The sequence below is a fragment of the Medicago truncatula genome, chromosome 2 (assembly GCF_003473485.1).
Source record: "Medicago truncatula cultivar Jemalong A17 chromosome 2, MtrunA17r5.0-ANR, whole genome shotgun sequence".
Lineage (NCBI taxonomy): Eukaryota > Viridiplantae > Streptophyta > Magnoliopsida > Fabales > Fabaceae > Medicago > Medicago truncatula.
In genome coordinates, this window is record NC_053043.1 from 18,026,884 (window position 1) to 18,043,791 (window position 16,908).

General features: G+C 32.4%; 2 protein-coding genes across 4 annotated transcripts; one reads left to right on the top strand and one right to left on the bottom strand.

The window, feature by feature from the left end:
* The first annotated feature begins 4,932 nt into the window (after positions 1 to 4,932).
* On the top strand, positions 4,933 to 5,418 carry LOC25486465 (phosphopantothenoylcysteine decarboxylase subunit VHS3). The gene has a single exon (XM_013608043.1). The coding sequence runs from the start codon at positions 4,933 to 4,935 to the stop codon at positions 5,416 to 5,418; it is 486 nt and encodes a 161-aa protein (XP_013463497.1).
* A 5,065-nt stretch (positions 5,419 to 10,483) lies between these two features.
* On the bottom strand, positions 10,484 to 15,972 carry LOC25486467 (TMV resistance protein N). Of its 3 annotated transcripts, none has more exons than XM_024777324.2 (7): positions 15,371 to 15,972; positions 13,541 to 14,666; positions 13,159 to 13,377; positions 12,262 to 13,050; positions 11,894 to 12,154; positions 11,538 to 11,854; positions 10,484 to 11,290 (listed from the first exon to the last, which is right to left on the bottom strand). In XM_024777324.2, the coding sequence occupies exons 1-6, from the start codon at positions 15,871 to 15,873 to the stop codon at positions 11,552 to 11,554; spliced, it is 3,201 nt and encodes a 1,066-aa protein (XP_024633092.1). In that variant the 5' UTR covers positions 15,874 to 15,972; the 3' UTR covers positions 10,484 to 11,290; positions 11,538 to 11,551. The 3 variants fall into 3 exon arrangements, with proteins under 3 accessions (XP_024633092.1, XP_024633093.1, XP_013463500.1); XM_024777325.2 differs by having other exon boundaries at positions 11,538 to 12,154; positions 15,371 to 15,383; positions 15,421 to 15,558; XM_013608046.3 differs by having other exon boundaries at positions 11,538 to 12,154.
* Between the last annotated feature and the right edge of the window lie 936 nt (positions 15,973 to 16,908).

The window sequence follows — 16,908 nt, forward strand, 5'->3', positions numbered from 1 at the left end:
TTTATTTAATCAATCGAGTTTGAAAGATCGCAATATCTAGTCAATCTTACTACGAAAGCAATTGAAAAATTAAATAAGTTTTATTGCTGAATTTTATTTTTAAAATGAAATCAATGATTTTCTCTTTTAGTTTACCCCCTTTCTTAATGTCACATCTTATTTAAATCGACACCTCGTTTCATTTATTTTTGAAATGAAATCAATGACTTACTCGTTTAGTTTGCACCTTTGTTAATCTCACAGCATACTTCGTTTCATTGTTGGAAAGGTATGTTTTATGGCTGAATTTTATTTTTGAAATGAAATCAATGACTTGCTATTTTAGTTTGCCCCCTTTCTTAATCTCACAACATAGTTGGATCGATATCTCCTTTCATTTTTTAGGGGACATCATTTAATTTTTGTTCTTATTTTAAGATCAATATAAATATTTTATTATTTTTTGTATAATTATTTGTCTTTTTCTATAATATTTTTAAGGGTCCGGTTAACCGGTGCTCCTGAGACATAGTTAAGGAATCTAAAAGTAGAAATTTTATCTTAAGTTGTTACTTTTGATCCGCATTACACCAATTTTTAAAAAAATCTTACTTATTTTGCCTGCTTAATCAATGCTTTTGAGCAAAAAACACAAAGAAATTATAGTGGTTCCCCTTCTTACCTAAGGGTAGTCCACTTCCCTCACACCCTGTTAAGGATTTTCACTATATCAAAATCTTTGTTACAAAGAAAGATAGCACCCTACTATATTTACAACAAAAATCTTCGCCAAACTCTATGATGAAATTCTCACAAACAAACAAGATATCACCCCCCACTATCTTTAAGAATAACTCTCATCAAACAATGATAAGAATTTTACAAAGAAGTAATGAAAAAAATAATTGTATGGATAACGATATCACTTTCAAATGAATATATCTTAATGTTCATTAAGACTTTTGGATATGAAAATATAATCAAGGTTTCACAAAATAGAAGTTTGAAAGTTTTTTTGTGAGAAAGTGATATTTGATTTTTGAATATTTGAATATGAAATTTGGTTAATGTTGTGTTGATCTAAAATATATTTATAGAGGCTTTAGAAAATGTCCACGAAGCAAGGCTACCCTTCAAAGAGGCTCCAAAGTGAAAAGGAACGAGTTTAAATCACACCGGTTCAGAAAAATTGAGTTTCCGCATGTGTGTAATCAATTACCATACTGTAAAGTTACATAAGTTTGAATTTTTTAAGCTGGTACACATGGTTAATTATCATTGGTAGTGTCAAAAGAGTGTTAAAATGTTAGACCCTAGCATTTTTCGTAGGTCTTTGTTTTGATAATGTTTGTTAGATAGGTAATAGTGTTTATTAGACTGCTCATTTGATGATGTTATTGTGATGATAAATATAGACTAGATTCAGGTTAAATCACGTAGCAATTGTCCTCTCATGTTTCCTAATGATACCTTGTGTCTAGAGTGGTATACACGTGTAGATATGTCCTTTTCTCTTGGGAAAACTTTGTTTTTAGTTGTTCGATTCGATTCACATTTACTAGAATCGTATCATGTTAACTCTAATCCATTTTCATATGTGTTGTAAAAATTGAATCATATCATTCATGAATCGAATCATATTGGGTTGATTCGTATTACTGTTTCTCTTTGGTTTTGGTTTTTGGCTTGTTGATTCGATTCACATGATTATTGAATCATATCAACCTTCATCCTCGACAATTTGATTCGATTCACTAATGGTCTGAATTGTATCAATCTTCATATTCGTCTTGCTTGTCCTTTTGCTGTCTGAATCGAATCACACATTAAATGAATCGATTCAGTATGTTGTTTTTGGCCAAAATAGTGGACTTGCCCCCCTTTCTATATATACTCATATCATGGTAACACCCAAACAACTTAATCATTTGCATCTATTCTCTCTAGAGTCTCCAAACCTCATTGCCCATTTGTTCTTGGGATTAAACACATTTTCTAAGAATCATTGTTGTCTTTTGAGTCGTAGATTGCTAGAGTGCAATAGGATTGTAAGTTGATTTCTTTCAATGATATTGATTGAGATTCAAGGATCTAAAGTTAATTGAGTAATTTCATTCCACCTCCAATGGTATTGGGGTTCTTTCTAAAGTTCTTGAGTTAAAGGGGACCCAACCACCAGACGGAGCAAAGAAGAGTTTGAGTGAAGAGCTTCAAGGATTGCTTGGGTGATTGAGGATTCTAAGACATCAAGAAGCACCAATTTCAAATGGAATTTGAAGATTGGGGGAGTGGTTCCATAGGAATTGAAGAGCTAGAGTAGTTTGAATGAATTCTTGTAATCACATTGTAATCAAACATTCAATTTTTAGTGGAAGTCCTTGGTGGAGAGGTTTTCCATCAAGAAGAGTAGGTGTACCCCGAAGTGAGGACGAAAGGGGAACTACTATAAACTCGGTGTTGAATAACTCTTTCCTTTCCTCTTTAATTTCGTTTAATTGTCTATGTGCTTGTTTGATAAATTGTTAGAACAGAATTGAATGTGATCTTGTTCCAACTTGTTAAACCTGGTTTAATTCATTGAATTAGGTTTTGTGTTAATCCACATTGATCACATTTGAATTCAATTGAGTGTCAATTTATCAAACACATATACATTATGTTCATTAGTATAATTGTTTAATTACTCTTAAGTTTGGTTTGAGATTTGTCTAGTTTTGTACATTGTGTGAGAATTATCAATCATGGATTATATTAAGATTTGACTTTGAATCTACCAATTCTTAGTGAATCTTATATTATTACATAGTCTTATTACTTTTATCATTGCCTTTGATTCAAGCATAAATCCAATAAGTCAATTTTGTTTTCAAAACTTGCTTTCGCTAGAAACGTGATAAACTTTTAACGTTATTCACCCCCCTCTAGCATGTATTACTTTGCCATATAGACCAACACACGTAAGCATAATTACGTAGTCAAGTGTCATTAGGGTTTAAAATCAAATAATCTTCAAATGACAAGGAGAATCTCAAACCCTTTTTTTTTACACAGATAAATCAGAACTCATCCAAACGGCGGAGAAAAAACATTAGTTAACCATTTATTTCTTCAAAGAAGACAATAGTATTAATTGAGACACTTATTAATAAGAGAGAGACTAGGTTTTCACTTTATAGTCAATAAAACATTTAATGAAAAGAGGGACTAATATATTTATTATTTCACGGTCAACAAAACATTGATTACATTTAGTGAAAGCATTCAATACACATTGCTATTAATCTCGTTAGGTTTTGTTCTGATTGAAAAAGTTTAGGATGAAAGGATGATTCCCGGTACCCAATAGCGCTTAGATGAGATGGAACGAGTCTCTTCTAGCTTAACCAAAGTCCTGAATTTAAATCCAGTCTTGGGCATGCAACAACATTAAAACTCTTAGGGAGAGCTTGCCGCAATTTGGGTCCCACAATGCTCGAGAGATTAGTCTCCGCAGTTGCGCGCGGAGGATACCCGGTTTATACTCAAAAAAAGGATGGTGCCCGGTCTAAGACATAAAAGACCTGTTTAAAGAACATTTACTAGTATATCCACTTTTTGTTAATAAAGTCGGTCTTTATCATTTTTTTTTTGAAGGAAAAGTCGGTCTTTATCATTAAAATTAGCTCATATTTTTTTTGTCGTAAAATAATCTCCAATTTTCAGAGAAAGGAACTCTCATAGTTCAAAGTCTAGTCAGAATAGATAAGTTAAGGATGACTAATAATTGTTTCAATTATATTTATTTTTTTAAAATTAATATCAAACGTGGTTTTATTGATCAAATTTAAATATTTAATTAACTAAAAAAGAATAGAATTGAAAATAAAATAGTTCAAACGAAAAGTAAAACTGAAATAAAAAATTAGACCAAAACATCATATTCCCTCTGAATTCGTATGATATATATTTTAAAGATTTAGAACTAGAATATAACTTCTCCTTTACGTAAAAAAAAACTTATCTTTTTCTCGTAAGCTTAACTTAGGTTGTAGGAACATTGTATAATATATGTTGAAGTGATGTTCGAACTTTTGATGCCCATTTATTCATCTTAAGAGCTGAATTTCTAGCCACTACGTTATTTGACAAAAATTAAACTTCTCTAAAAAAAAATAGAATAGAACCCATAAAGCATTAGGAATAAATTTTTATAATTAATGATTTCACAGTACAATCTTATGCTCCCTTTTTTTTTTTGTAAAGTAATCTAGAGTGCGTTTGACCCTACTTTTTTGAGGTCTAAAAGTTACTTTTAGAATAAAGTTGAAAATTAAAACTTTAAATCTAAAGTTAAAGTTGTTTGACATTAATTTGTTGTTTTATGGTGAATAAATGAGGTGTCTTGTGTCCAGAGTTCGAACCTCAGTCCCTGCATATAACAATGAATTTTCCCTGCCAAATGATCTAATAATTTAGGAAGTTTCTACATTACATTGACAAATTAAAGTGTTTTGATACATTTTACATTTAGACCAATAAATTAATAATTATTTTTATGAATTAAAGAACAATTTTGTTAACTTTTTTATTTTAGAAAAAATCATATCAGAAGAAAAGACAAAATTTAATTGTGTTTTAAACATTATACTAATTTTTACATTTTATCGTAAAAAATATCTAGTATTTATTATTATGAGTAATAGAGAAAATAAAATAAAAAAGAATTGAATTCAATTTCACAAACAATTTAGGTAAATAATAATTAGTCATTATAATTTTTTTTAAATAATAGAAAAATAAAAAAACATTTAACAATTAATTTAAAGACCAACCATATCAATCAAATAGCTAAATATATAATAAAAATTCTCATAAATTTTGCGTATAAATACGAAGGTTCGGGGGAGAGACAATCACACTTGCAAAAACAAATACATATCTTTGTTTGCTTAGAAAATAGTTTGTGCAAAAAGAATGAGGTCGTTTTTGATAGCAGCAATCTTGGTTCTCTCTTTACCAAAACTACCAAACTCAATTGGTGATCCTGAACATCATCATGAAGATGGTGAAAATTGGGATGACTATGAGATTAACATGAATAATGTTGTTTATGTTGAAGACAACGCTGGTGATGGCAACACTGATGATGACAACGACAGCCATGACGAGTACGAGGATGACGGGGACATCAATGAGCCAGATGATGGCGATGATGACGACGACGACAATGATCGTAGGTTAATCACAAATATTTTACAAAAAAAGAGATTAATTCCAAACGGAATTTACGACATTGAAGAAATGCATGCTGATTATCGAGAATTGGTGGATCCAAATAATATTTTTACCTTTGATGGTCGTGATTATTATCATTATAAAGATGAAGATATAGATGAAGCTGAGGAGGTTGATGATGGCAAAGAGGAAAAGGATGACGACTATGATAAGGGACAGTCCTGAAATTCTTTGTTCTGTTAAAAATTATGAGAATAAATATTGATTAATAATAAAACTTTATCTTAACTTCTCTTTTTGCTTAAGTTTTTTTTTTCTTCAGTCATCATAAGAATTATCTATCCAGTATCATGTTTTCCAGATTTGTAGCTTAGATCCTTCAAGAAAAATGCTTGCAGCGAATTATTTGTTATTTAAATATTAGTTTACTATTTACTTATAAATTGCTCATATATATAAAATATTTTTTTTGACCAAATATGAAGTGAGATAAATGAGTACAACTTTAAACCATGAAATTGCAGTATGTTTTGAACTTTCATTCGGAAAAGAGTTTATGACATTTCTTGTAAGCTTTTTTCGGGCTTATTTTCATTAGTTACCCAAAGATAACTAATGAAATTGGTAGCATATACAAAATTAAGTTTACTTAATTTTACTTTTTTTTCCTTATAGAAATTGCCAATATATCATGTTGTTGATGATATCTCTACTATGTGGATGTACTGAAACTTTGGAAGGGAGGGAGGGGTCATATATGTGTATGAAACTGGTTCAAAGACGAAATTGATTGCAAAGTAAGATGTGCATGGCTTGGCTATTGATAGGTATATGCAACTTCATTTTCTCTTGTTATATTGATAAGAAGTTTCAAGGCACGTACTTAAGGTGAATTCTCCTCTTTGAACTGAATCTCTTTTATTTATCCATTCAAGTTATTTATTTTATGTCATAAATTTTATTTAATCAATAGAGTTTGAAAGTCCTTGGTAGAGAGGTTTTCAATCAAGAAGAGTAGGTGTATCCCGAAACGAGGACGAAAGGGGAAATTACTATAAATCTCAGTGTCGAATAACTCTTTCCTTTCCTCTTTAATTTTAATTGTGTATGTGCTTGTTTGATAAATTGTTAGAATAGAATTGAATGTGATCTTGTTAAACTTGGTTTATTTCATTGAATTAGGTTTTCTCTTAATCCACATTGATCATATTTGAATTCAATCTAGTGTCAATATATCAAACACATATACCTTATGTTCATTAGTATTTAAGTTTGGTTTGAGATTTGTCTAGTTTTGTACATTGTGTGAGAATTATCAATCATGGATTGTATTAAGATTTGACTTTGAATCTACCAATTCTTAGTGAATCTTATTATTATTACATAGTCTTATTACTTTTGTCATTGCCTTTGATTCAAGCATAAATCCAATAAGTCATCTTTGTTTTCAAAACTTGCTTTCGCTAAAAACGCGATAAACTTTTAAAACGTTATTCACCCCCCTCTAGCGTGTATTACCTTGCCATATAGACCAACATACGTAAGCATAATTACACACTCAGATGTCATTAGATTTTAAAATCAAAGAATCTTCAAATGGCAAGGAGAATCTCAAACCCGTTTTTTTTACAAGGATAAATCAAAACTCACCCAAACGGCGGAGAAAAAACATTAGTTAACCCTTTATTCTTCAAAGAAGACAATAGTATTAATTGAGACACTTGTTAATAAGAGAGAGACTAGGTTTTCACTTTATAGTCAATAAAACATTTAATGAAAGGAGGGAGTAATATATTTACTATTTCATGGTCAATAAAACATTGATTACATTTAGTGAAAGCATTCATTACACATTGCTATTAATCTCGTTATTTTTGGTTCTTATTGAAAAAGTTTTGGATGAAAGGATGATGTCCGGTCTAAGAGATAAAAGACTTGTTTAAAGAATATTTACTAGTATATCCACTTTTTGTTAATAAAGTCGGTCTTTATCATTAAAATTAGTTCTTTTTTTTGTCATAAAATAATCTCCAATTTTCAGAGAAAGGAACTCTCATAGTTCAAAGTCTAGTCAGAAGATAAGTTAAGGATGACTAATAATTGTTTTAATTATATTTATTTTTTTAAAATTAAAACGTGGTTTTATTGATCAAATTTAAATATTTAATTAGCTAAAAAAGAATAAAATTGAAAATAAAATAGTTCAAACAAAAAGTAAAACTGAAATAAAAAATTAGACTAAAACATCATATTCCCTCTGAATTCGTATGATATATATTTTAAATATTAAGAACTAGAATATAACTTCTCCTTTACGTAAAAAAAAAACTTATCTTTTTCTCCTAAGCTTAACTTAGATTGTAGGAACATTGTATAATATATGCTGAAGCGATTTTCGAACTTTTGATCCTCATTTATTCGTCTTAAGAGCTGAATTTCTAGTTACTACGTTATTTGACAAAAAATAAACTTCTCTAAAAAAAAAAAGAATAGAACCCATAAAGCATTGGGAGTAAATTTTTATAATTAATGATTTCCAATGTTCTTATGCAGTGTTTGTTTGGAGATGGCTAGCTATTATGCTTAACTGTACTATGCAATTTCAAACTAAAGAGGATGTTTGGTCTCTATGTAATAAAGGTTGGAATGCACAATGCCAACTAGTGGTGACTTCTGCTTTAGTTAATGTCTTCTGCTCAATGGTATGCCAAGAATCAATTAAGGTTCAATAACAAAAAGATTGATTGGAGAACATCTGTCTCAAATATATTATCTTGTGCCTCCCTATCAGGTAACTTAACTGGCAAGAAAGCTTCTTCTGACATGAGAAATTTTATTGTCTTAAAGAAATTTGGTGTCAGTTTGCATCCCCCAAATGCCCCTAAAATTATTGAGGTTGTGTGGAACCCTCCAATCTTTAATTGGATAAAATGCAACACAGATGGCTCATCTACAAACAATCATTCAGCTTGTGGAGGGATTTTCAGAGACAGTCAAGCAAAATTCCTTCTTTGTTTTGCAGAAAATTCTGGATTAGGTAATGCTTATCATGCTGAACTCTCTGGTGCAATGAGAGCTCTTGAAATTGCAGCTCAATACCAGTGACATACTTTATAGTTGGAATGTGATTCTATTTTGGTGGTAAAGCTTTCATTGATCAGCTCCTTATACCTTGGAATCTTAGAAACAGATGGGAAAAATGTCTGCAATTTGTTTCTAGCATCAATTTTTTGGTAACTCATGTCTATAGAGAAGGCAACTGCTGTGCTGGTCTCACTGTTTGGTTAGGGATCCCTGCTAGTATTAGAGGGAATGTGGTTAAAGATAGGCTAGGGATGCCTAATTATAGGTTTGTAAATCCCTGAGGAGGTTTTGGTTTGGTCCCCCTCCTTTTTTTGTTGTTCCATCCTTTTCTTTGTTAATATATTTTCAGCTTTGATGGTCATGATTATTATCATGTTAAAGATGAAGATGATACTTATGATGAAGCTGAAGAGGTTGATGATGGCAAAGAGGAGAAGGACGACGAAGAGGATGATAAGGAACAGTCCTGAAATTCTTTGTTATGTAAAAAATTATGAGAATAAATATTGATTAATAATAAACTTTATCTCAACTTCTCTTTTTGCTAAGTTTTTTTTTTTTCCTTCAGTCATCATATATAATATAATAAGAACTATCCAGTATCATGTTTTCCAAATTTGTAGCTTCGATCCTTCAAGAAAAATGCTTGCAGCGAATTATTTGTTATTTAAATATTAGCTTACCAGTTTTTTTACTTATAATTGCTCATATATAAGATAATAAGGGTTTTTTTTTACTGAAACCATGAAAGCAGTATCTTTTGAACTTTCATTCGGACATGTTTGATAAAACTTCATGTTAACTGTTAAACTTCTGGTGAAAAACTCTCTCATGCTTGGGAAACTTATCTTTTCGGTGATGTTTTGCAAGTTCACAAATTTCACATTGAAAAGAAGAAAAATTTTGATCAACAAACAATTTTGGAAATACTGTTTTCAAATATTTGAAACTTGGGTGCCCAATCTTAAATGCCACAACATATCATCATCCTTATTATTTAAAACAAAAAAGGATTCAGAGAAAGAACATATTTGTCCAAGTTGATGTTCAATTTCAAGTTCATCTTCAAGGCAGTAGAATCCTCCATTGTGCTTAGCACTGGCAATCGTCTTCTCCGAGATTGAATCTTGAAACAAACAATGGTATAAAAAAAATGAGTTTGACACTTTTTATCCCAGATTAATTTACTGACAGACAATATGTTACACGACAAATTAGGGACATGTAAAACATCTTGAAGTGTTAATAATGGAGAAATAACGACAGAACCTTTTCCTACCACGGCTGTAAGCGAACCATCAACAATCTTAATTTTTAAATTACTTGCACAAGGACTATATGAAGAAAACGTACTAGACTCTCCTGTCATATGATTGGTAGCACCTGAATCAACAATCCAAGTACGACTTGGTTTGACACTAAGAAGGACTAACTCTAAAAAATTACCTTTTTGGGCAATGTAACCGAAAGAAAAAGTACTAGAAGTTGTTTGAGACTCAAGAAGCTTGTACAATTGTTCATTAGTGGACGGAAGTGAGTTTGGGAAAGATTGCTGCCCTTGATCAAAAGTATCTAAAAGTGCACAACCATCGTTGACGAATTGAAAATTGTCTTACCCATCATCACCCTTTGTTGCGTCTTCTCTCGTCTGGTCTTAGATATTCACCCTCTTTTAATTTTCACTTTTTAATCCGACCGAGACATTGAAAGCCACAATTTTGATTTTTTTTTTTTCTCAATGAATAATGCACGCATGAACAGTATCGTGAACAGTGTCTCGATAGGAACGGTGTTTGGATATCAAAAGCCATAAGACAAAAAATGTAATGATGGCAGCTAGGGTTTATGCGGAAGCAGACCCGCAAAAATAAGGGCTCCGATGCCATGTAGAAATTACTTTATAACTTGAGAGTTTTTTTTTTTTTTTTTTATTTCAATAAGAATGATGCTCCTTTTATAGAAGAAAATACAACTTATCAACTCCTGAATTTAAGGAGTGATATAATGCACATGGCACTATAAGTAGCACAACTAGGCATGTTACAAGTTTTGGAATCTTTTCCCTACCGTCTCTATTCTCAATCCTTCCATGCACCCTTGCAATAGCCAAATCTTAATTTACACAATCAGATAGGGAAGCTAATAAAGCTTGTATTGATATCAAAAGCTAAAGATTTATTAAAGATTGTTGCAACTTGCAACATCATTTATATAATAAAAAAAATCAACAATCATTGAACAAAAAAAGTTAGCAACATCAAAGTTCCTGATATTTGGTTTTATCAGTACATATTTACAAGCACATAAAACGTTCAAATACATTATCCAAAGTTGGCCTCCAGAATTTACATGAACTTCTACAATGGTATTGACTCCACAAGCTAATCCATGCTTGTAGTAATGAAAGCATCAAATTCAAACAATATCTCGAGCACAAGCATCCTCCACAAAACCTTACATCAGCTCTCATCACCAAGGTTTTAAATAACGGTCGCGTACAGGATTTCGCAATTTCGGCTGTTACGGGTGTTGCGATACGGATTGCGGTTGTCGAGGTGTGAATTAATCACAATATTGCACAACTCTTAAATAATGATAGTAACTTAAATAACTTAAACTAGAAAAAGATTTGGAGTTCTAAACTAGATAAGGAGATAAATTATATAATTTATGATCAAATATGTACTAAAAATATGATTTTCATCGATCTCAATTGAAAAAAAAAATCCAGATTCTATGTCTATTATCATGAACGGCTGTTTTTTGCGGCCGTAACGGTGTTTCGTCGTGATTTTTGTTCACTTAGTAAAAACGGTGAAAAACGGTAATGTTCGCTACCTATACCTTTTTGTTGTGGCCTTTTCCTTGGTAACGGACCATTTTTTAAAACCTTGCTCATCACATCAAGACCGGAGCACGGCAGTTGGATTCTGGAGAACACAAGTCGTGACTCTTGCCAAAGGATCGGATAAATGTTGGTTCTCAGATTCAGTTCTTTATCCCACATTACTTCCTGCAAATTAGAAAGGTCTTTTCAACCTGGTATGCACATTTAGAAATGAAAAATGAAAAATGAAAACATATTTGTTCCTTATGAAAACACATTGATTCGTCGACTCCTGTAATAATTTGAGAACACAACATATTTGAATGCAATCACATGTGTGTCATATTGGTGTCGGTCACCAGAGACACATCTTCAATCAATTGAAAAACTTATTCAAGTAGAAACAATTAATTAGTTTACAATAATGGTATACCTGAACCAATGAATCTAGTTATGGTGCTTTTTTTCTTTTGTTTCAGTATGTTCCAAGTTCTGCAAACTTTCTGTCTCTGAAACTCTCACTTCCACAAATTGTGGTGATGAAGCATTGAGATACTCATCGAATTTTCTCTTTCGACAAGGATCGGTTAATATCACATCCTCCTTCGTGCTTGTTTTCTTATTGAACACATGGATTCCCATTTGTGTACTAAGATTGGAATTCCGAGAACTCTCCAAATTAAGCTCCACACGGATCCATTCATTTTTTAACGGTGCTTTTTCAGACACCAGATTCCATTGATCAAACAACCAGCGTTTGATATTTTCTTCCAATTTCAGATCAAACAAATGTGTATGTACTGACCGCACATTGAAAAGGGAACAACCAAAATATTTAGAAAAAGTATATTTATTGCCTTTGACAAACAAATTGACTCTTAGACTAAATTGATTATCCCCAACAATAATAATGATAGAAGTTATAGAAGGGATTTCTTTACGAAACCAGAAAGAAATTGTGTGCCCCCTGCTTTGGTGCTCAAACCAATCTGGAATCCCTTCTGTCCCGGTCGGGAAACAAATCTCTGTGCATCCAGCTTCATGTAGGTTCTGTTATATTAAATGGACAAGATCAATTGATACCATGATGTCAAACTTAATATATGATTACACAACGGATTAAATATCAAATATTAGCGCAAGATAAAGCAACAAACCTGACTAAGTAAAATTCTTCTACTTGAGGAAATCAATGATTTGCACTCTATTGCAGATATTTTTTCAAGATTCGGTGGAATCCCTTTAATTTCCTCAAGATATTCACAACCATCCAATTTAAGGACCCTAAGAAGGTGACATTCGTTAAGGCACTTGGGGAAATTTTTGAAATTGTTCTTCGACAAGTCTAGATGTTTCACATTAGCACACCACTTGAGAACCAACGGAAGACATTCATCTGAGAGGTTGCAATCTACGAGCTCAAGATAATCCACATTTGAAGACATTGTTGAACTAATTATATCATTATGTTTTGGCAATAATAGACCACAACAACCCGATGCATTAATATCTGACAAGTTAGGCATCATAAAAATGTCACTTGAAAGCCTAAGTATTTTGCAGTCGTATATTGTTAAGGCATAAACTGCACTGAGATTTTGAAATGAAAATGGCAATTCTCCTATGGAACTATCTGCCAACCAAATATGTTCTATCTTTGTCATCTTGCATAATAATTCTGGAAAACTCTTTAGGTTCCTACATCTAGATAGTTCCAATTTCTTAAGAGATGCCAACTGTAAGGGAGGAAAACTCTCGAGCTTGCTACAACCCTGTGCATTTAAGATTTCAAGTTTATTTAGGTACCCAATCGAATCGTGAATTGTAATTAAATTATTACACTCTTCAAATGAGAACTCTTTTAAGCTTTGAAGACCTGAGACATCGGGTATTTTCATTAAATATTGACAACGGTTAAATGTCAAGACTTTCATATTCTCGAACTTCTGCATAAAATCAAAGAAGAAATAAATAAATAAATAAAAACCAGACAATATACTCTCATAGGGAATTTATAAATATACACAATTCCAAAATGAAATTATTTCACTTGCCTTATTCGAAAAACAAGATGATAGAGACTTTGAAGGACATCCTTTCCATTTCAATACTCTCAAACTATTTGGAAGATACTTGGGACCTTCAGAAAAATGGTCATTTTCAATGATAAGTGTTTTGAGTTTTTTCATCTTCTTGAAGGCCTTTCCATTCCAGACTGTTACGGATTTCATGGAATCGAAATTCGTATATATCATTTCAATTTTACTAGTTCCCTTCGAACAAAAAAAAAATGAATCAACCACAATACAAATAAGAAATAGAGAAAATGTACAATTAATTAACGGAAAAAAAAACTATTGGTCATATATATGTCCAAAAAGAGCAAACTATAGTTAAAGAGAAAATAAAAAAATTGTTTTTAGATATGAATCTTACTGTATTTTCCTGTAAAACATGAACTATGTCATTATAACACCACAATCTACTCCGTTCTCCAGGCTCTTTAGGTGATTCTTGCCGAACGATTTCTTTACCCATGTCCTCTATCAAGTCATGTACTGTAACATAGACATCATGAGATCCCCAATAGTATTTAGTATTAATCTTTATGAGAGATTTATCAACCAACACTTCGAGGTGGCTTTTTATGCAATGACCATAATGACCATGAAGCATTTCTTCGACATATGCCAATACATGCTCTTTGAAGCAACAAGCAATATCCAAAAAGACACTCTTTTGTTCTTCATCCAGAGCATCAAAGCTTATTTTTAGTATATTTTGGATATCTTCAGGTGGTATCCTTTCATACTTATCCAATGCACATTTCCAATCTGCTAAACACTTTCCAAACAAGTTGGAACCCACTACTTCTAAAGCTAATGGGAGGCCAGCAGCATATTTAACTACACGGTTTAAAATATAGTTATAACTAGAATCAATTTCGTTGCCTTTAAATGCCTTCCACCTTAACAGTTCAAGAGCTTCTTCCTCATTTAATCCATCTACTTCATATATTGTTTTAATCCCATGACATGTTAACAAATGTTTGTCTCGAGTGGTAATGATGACTCTGCTGCCACGACCAAGCCAACCAGGCTCTCCAACCAAAACCTGCAATTGCTTTAGTTTGTCGATGTCATCGAGAATCAAGAGAACTTTCTTTTGACATAGCCTTTGCTTTATGATTGGAATACCTTCATTAACATGTCCAAATTTAGTTACAAATCCGATTGATTTGGAGAGAAGCTGCTCTTGAAGATACTCTAAGCCATGTTTGACTGAATTTTCTCTCACATTGTGAAGGAAACACTTACATTGAAATTGATTAGCAACCAAATTATAAACTGCTTGAGCAAGAGTTGTCTTGCCCATTCCACCAGTACCAAGGATTCCTATTATGCAGACACCATCATTATATTCCAAGTCTAGAAGTGAATTCACTTCTGATATTCGAGATTTGAGACCAATAAGGTAATCGGCAACATGTAATGGAACGTGGTTAATCTTGTTGGAAGTGTCTGTAACTATTTTTTCAATAAAATCACGTTCATATTCATTTCTGTCCAATCAAAAATATTTAAATACATGCATCAGAATAAAAATCACATATACGTCTTGATATGTAATAACAAATTAATATAATGAAAATCAAATTGTTTCAACATGCAATGACCTAAACATATATCTTTTCTCTATAACACATTTAACTTAAGGAAGATAATATATATTTGGCTTCTATTTATTATGTATAATTTCTTTGAACTGGCTTTGAAACACGGTTTTCCAAAGAAAAAAATCTCAACAGAATACATGTGCTCGTTGTGAGGGGTGTGTTGACCCACTTTATTCAGTTGATTTTGTTTTTATTGGAAAACCTTGTTTCAAATCCGGTTTGCCCCTCCTCCACTGCCGTGACACTTTCCGGCATCTAGATTCTTCACTTTACGGTTCAATCAGCCACTATCAACGCCGTTGCCTCCTTTTCCGACGACATTTTCAGTGACTGACCACCACCATCCGCTGCACCTCGTCCAGACCGGCCTGTCCTCCAATGATCCGCCGTAGACCACCTCTGACGCACCCACATGCGCCACCTGAACTTCTTGTAACATCATCCACACAGTTTTCATCATATGTCTCTCTTTTCTCTCTTATTCAACATAATTAATGCTTGATTATATTATGTTAATTGATTCAATAAAAAAAGAGGAATATATATATTATCTGTGTGTGGCAAAACAAGATTGATATAAAGATGAGTACCCTTGATTGAAATGGTGGCCAGATAAGTTAGCAGCTTGGTTAAGAGCTTTCTTCCATTTCAACAACCGCTCCATGTTTTCCTTGCTATTTTGAAAACCCTCTTCATGCTTAGCAAGTGCTTCACCATAACTATCATTCTGATGTCGCACCTGAGAAGGTTCTGTGCCATAGAAAACAGGAATTACCGTCGTACCCTTTTCATTGGAGCATTGAATGATGTGGACAAGTTCGTCTAAACAAAATGAAGAAGAAGCATAGTCCTTTGAGAAGACGATAATCGCAATTCTTGAGTCTTCAATGCTCTTGAGGAGCGACGGTGTGATTTCATCACCTCTCTGAAGCTCTTTGTCATCGATGAAGGTTCGAATTCCCTTGTCAGAAAGAGCTTTATAGAGATTACCGGTGAAACCATATCGAGTATCGGTACCCCTGAAACTAATGAACACATCGAAGCTGAAACCATAAGATAAGGAGGAAGAGGAGGAAGGTGATTGCATAGCCATAAGAAGAAATGGTTATGAGAGTACTGAGTGTTGTGTAAAATAAACAAGAGCATAAACTGAAATAAAAATGGCAAGGTAGTTTCACTTGAGAGAGTTATTTATGAGTATGCATTTAACATCAGTGGCGAAACTTCCTTCTCATTCTCCTATAGCCGTGTGGACCAGTCACACAATTATTGCACTACCTCATTTTTCCTCCCACAGTCACTTTTTGCTAAAGTCATCAATTATTGTTCAACTTTTTCTTTACTGAAAATCATTGCAGAACCATTATTTTTGTTGTGTTATTGGTATGTCCTCATGTAGCACGTTATTAGACTTAAAGTTTTTTACTTTTACTACTGCAATCTTTCATCTGTTACTTATTGAGAATAAAACAATAATAATATATGAAATGAAAATAAATAAAGTTGTTCTGTTGGCTCCAAAATCAGACGACAGTAGCAAATTTAATAATAATAATCATTGTTGTTGTTTTTACAAAAACAAAACGATAATCATTCATTCAAATTGAGAGAGTATTATTACATCAGATACTAACATCGCTACAAACGTAACGGATGAATATGCGAACAAACTCACAACATCCAAGTTAATAGCATACATACAATGGCAAAATGCCTACAAATAATATGATAAAATTTAAGTCACCGAAATACCTATGGTTCCGGATGTGCAACGTTGACGTCCAAATCATTGATTGAATTTGTGATGTCGATCTTTCAATAGAAACTAAACGAACACCTGAAAAGGCACGAAATCAAACGCCGCACAAGACTAACAAAACAACGCCTCAATTAGACGACGAAATCACAAAAACACAATAGAAAACTTGATTTGTGTGAAAACCACTTATTAAGATTGAAAGAAAATAGGAAAAAAGATGCAGAGAGGTGATTTTAGGGCAAAAAATGACCTAAAACCACCTCTCTTCGACGACCGAATGAGAAAGAAAGTTTAGAGAGAAGATGAAGTTTCTGTCATTGAAAAACTAGGGCGGGCTTCAATACTAATAATAATCATTGTTGTTAAAAT

Bases quoted from the DNA above. Each gene is read 5' to 3' on its own strand.
- LOC25486467 (XM_013608046.3), bottom strand. From the start codon at position 15,873: ATGGCTATGCAATCACCTTCCTCCTCTTCCTCCTTATCTTATGGTTTC. The intron at 14,667-15,370 runs GTACTCATCTTT...TTGATTGGACAG, and splicing joins GGCCACCATTTCAATCAAGG to AAATGAATATGAACGTGATT. The intron at 13,051-13,158 runs GCAAGTGAAATA...GATTTTATGCAG, and splicing joins CATCTTGTTTTTCGAATAAG to AAGTTCGAGAATATGAAAGT.
- LOC25486465 (XM_013608043.1), top strand. From the start codon at position 4,933: ATGAGGTCGTTTTTGATAGCAGCAATCTTGGTTCTCTCTTTACCAAAA.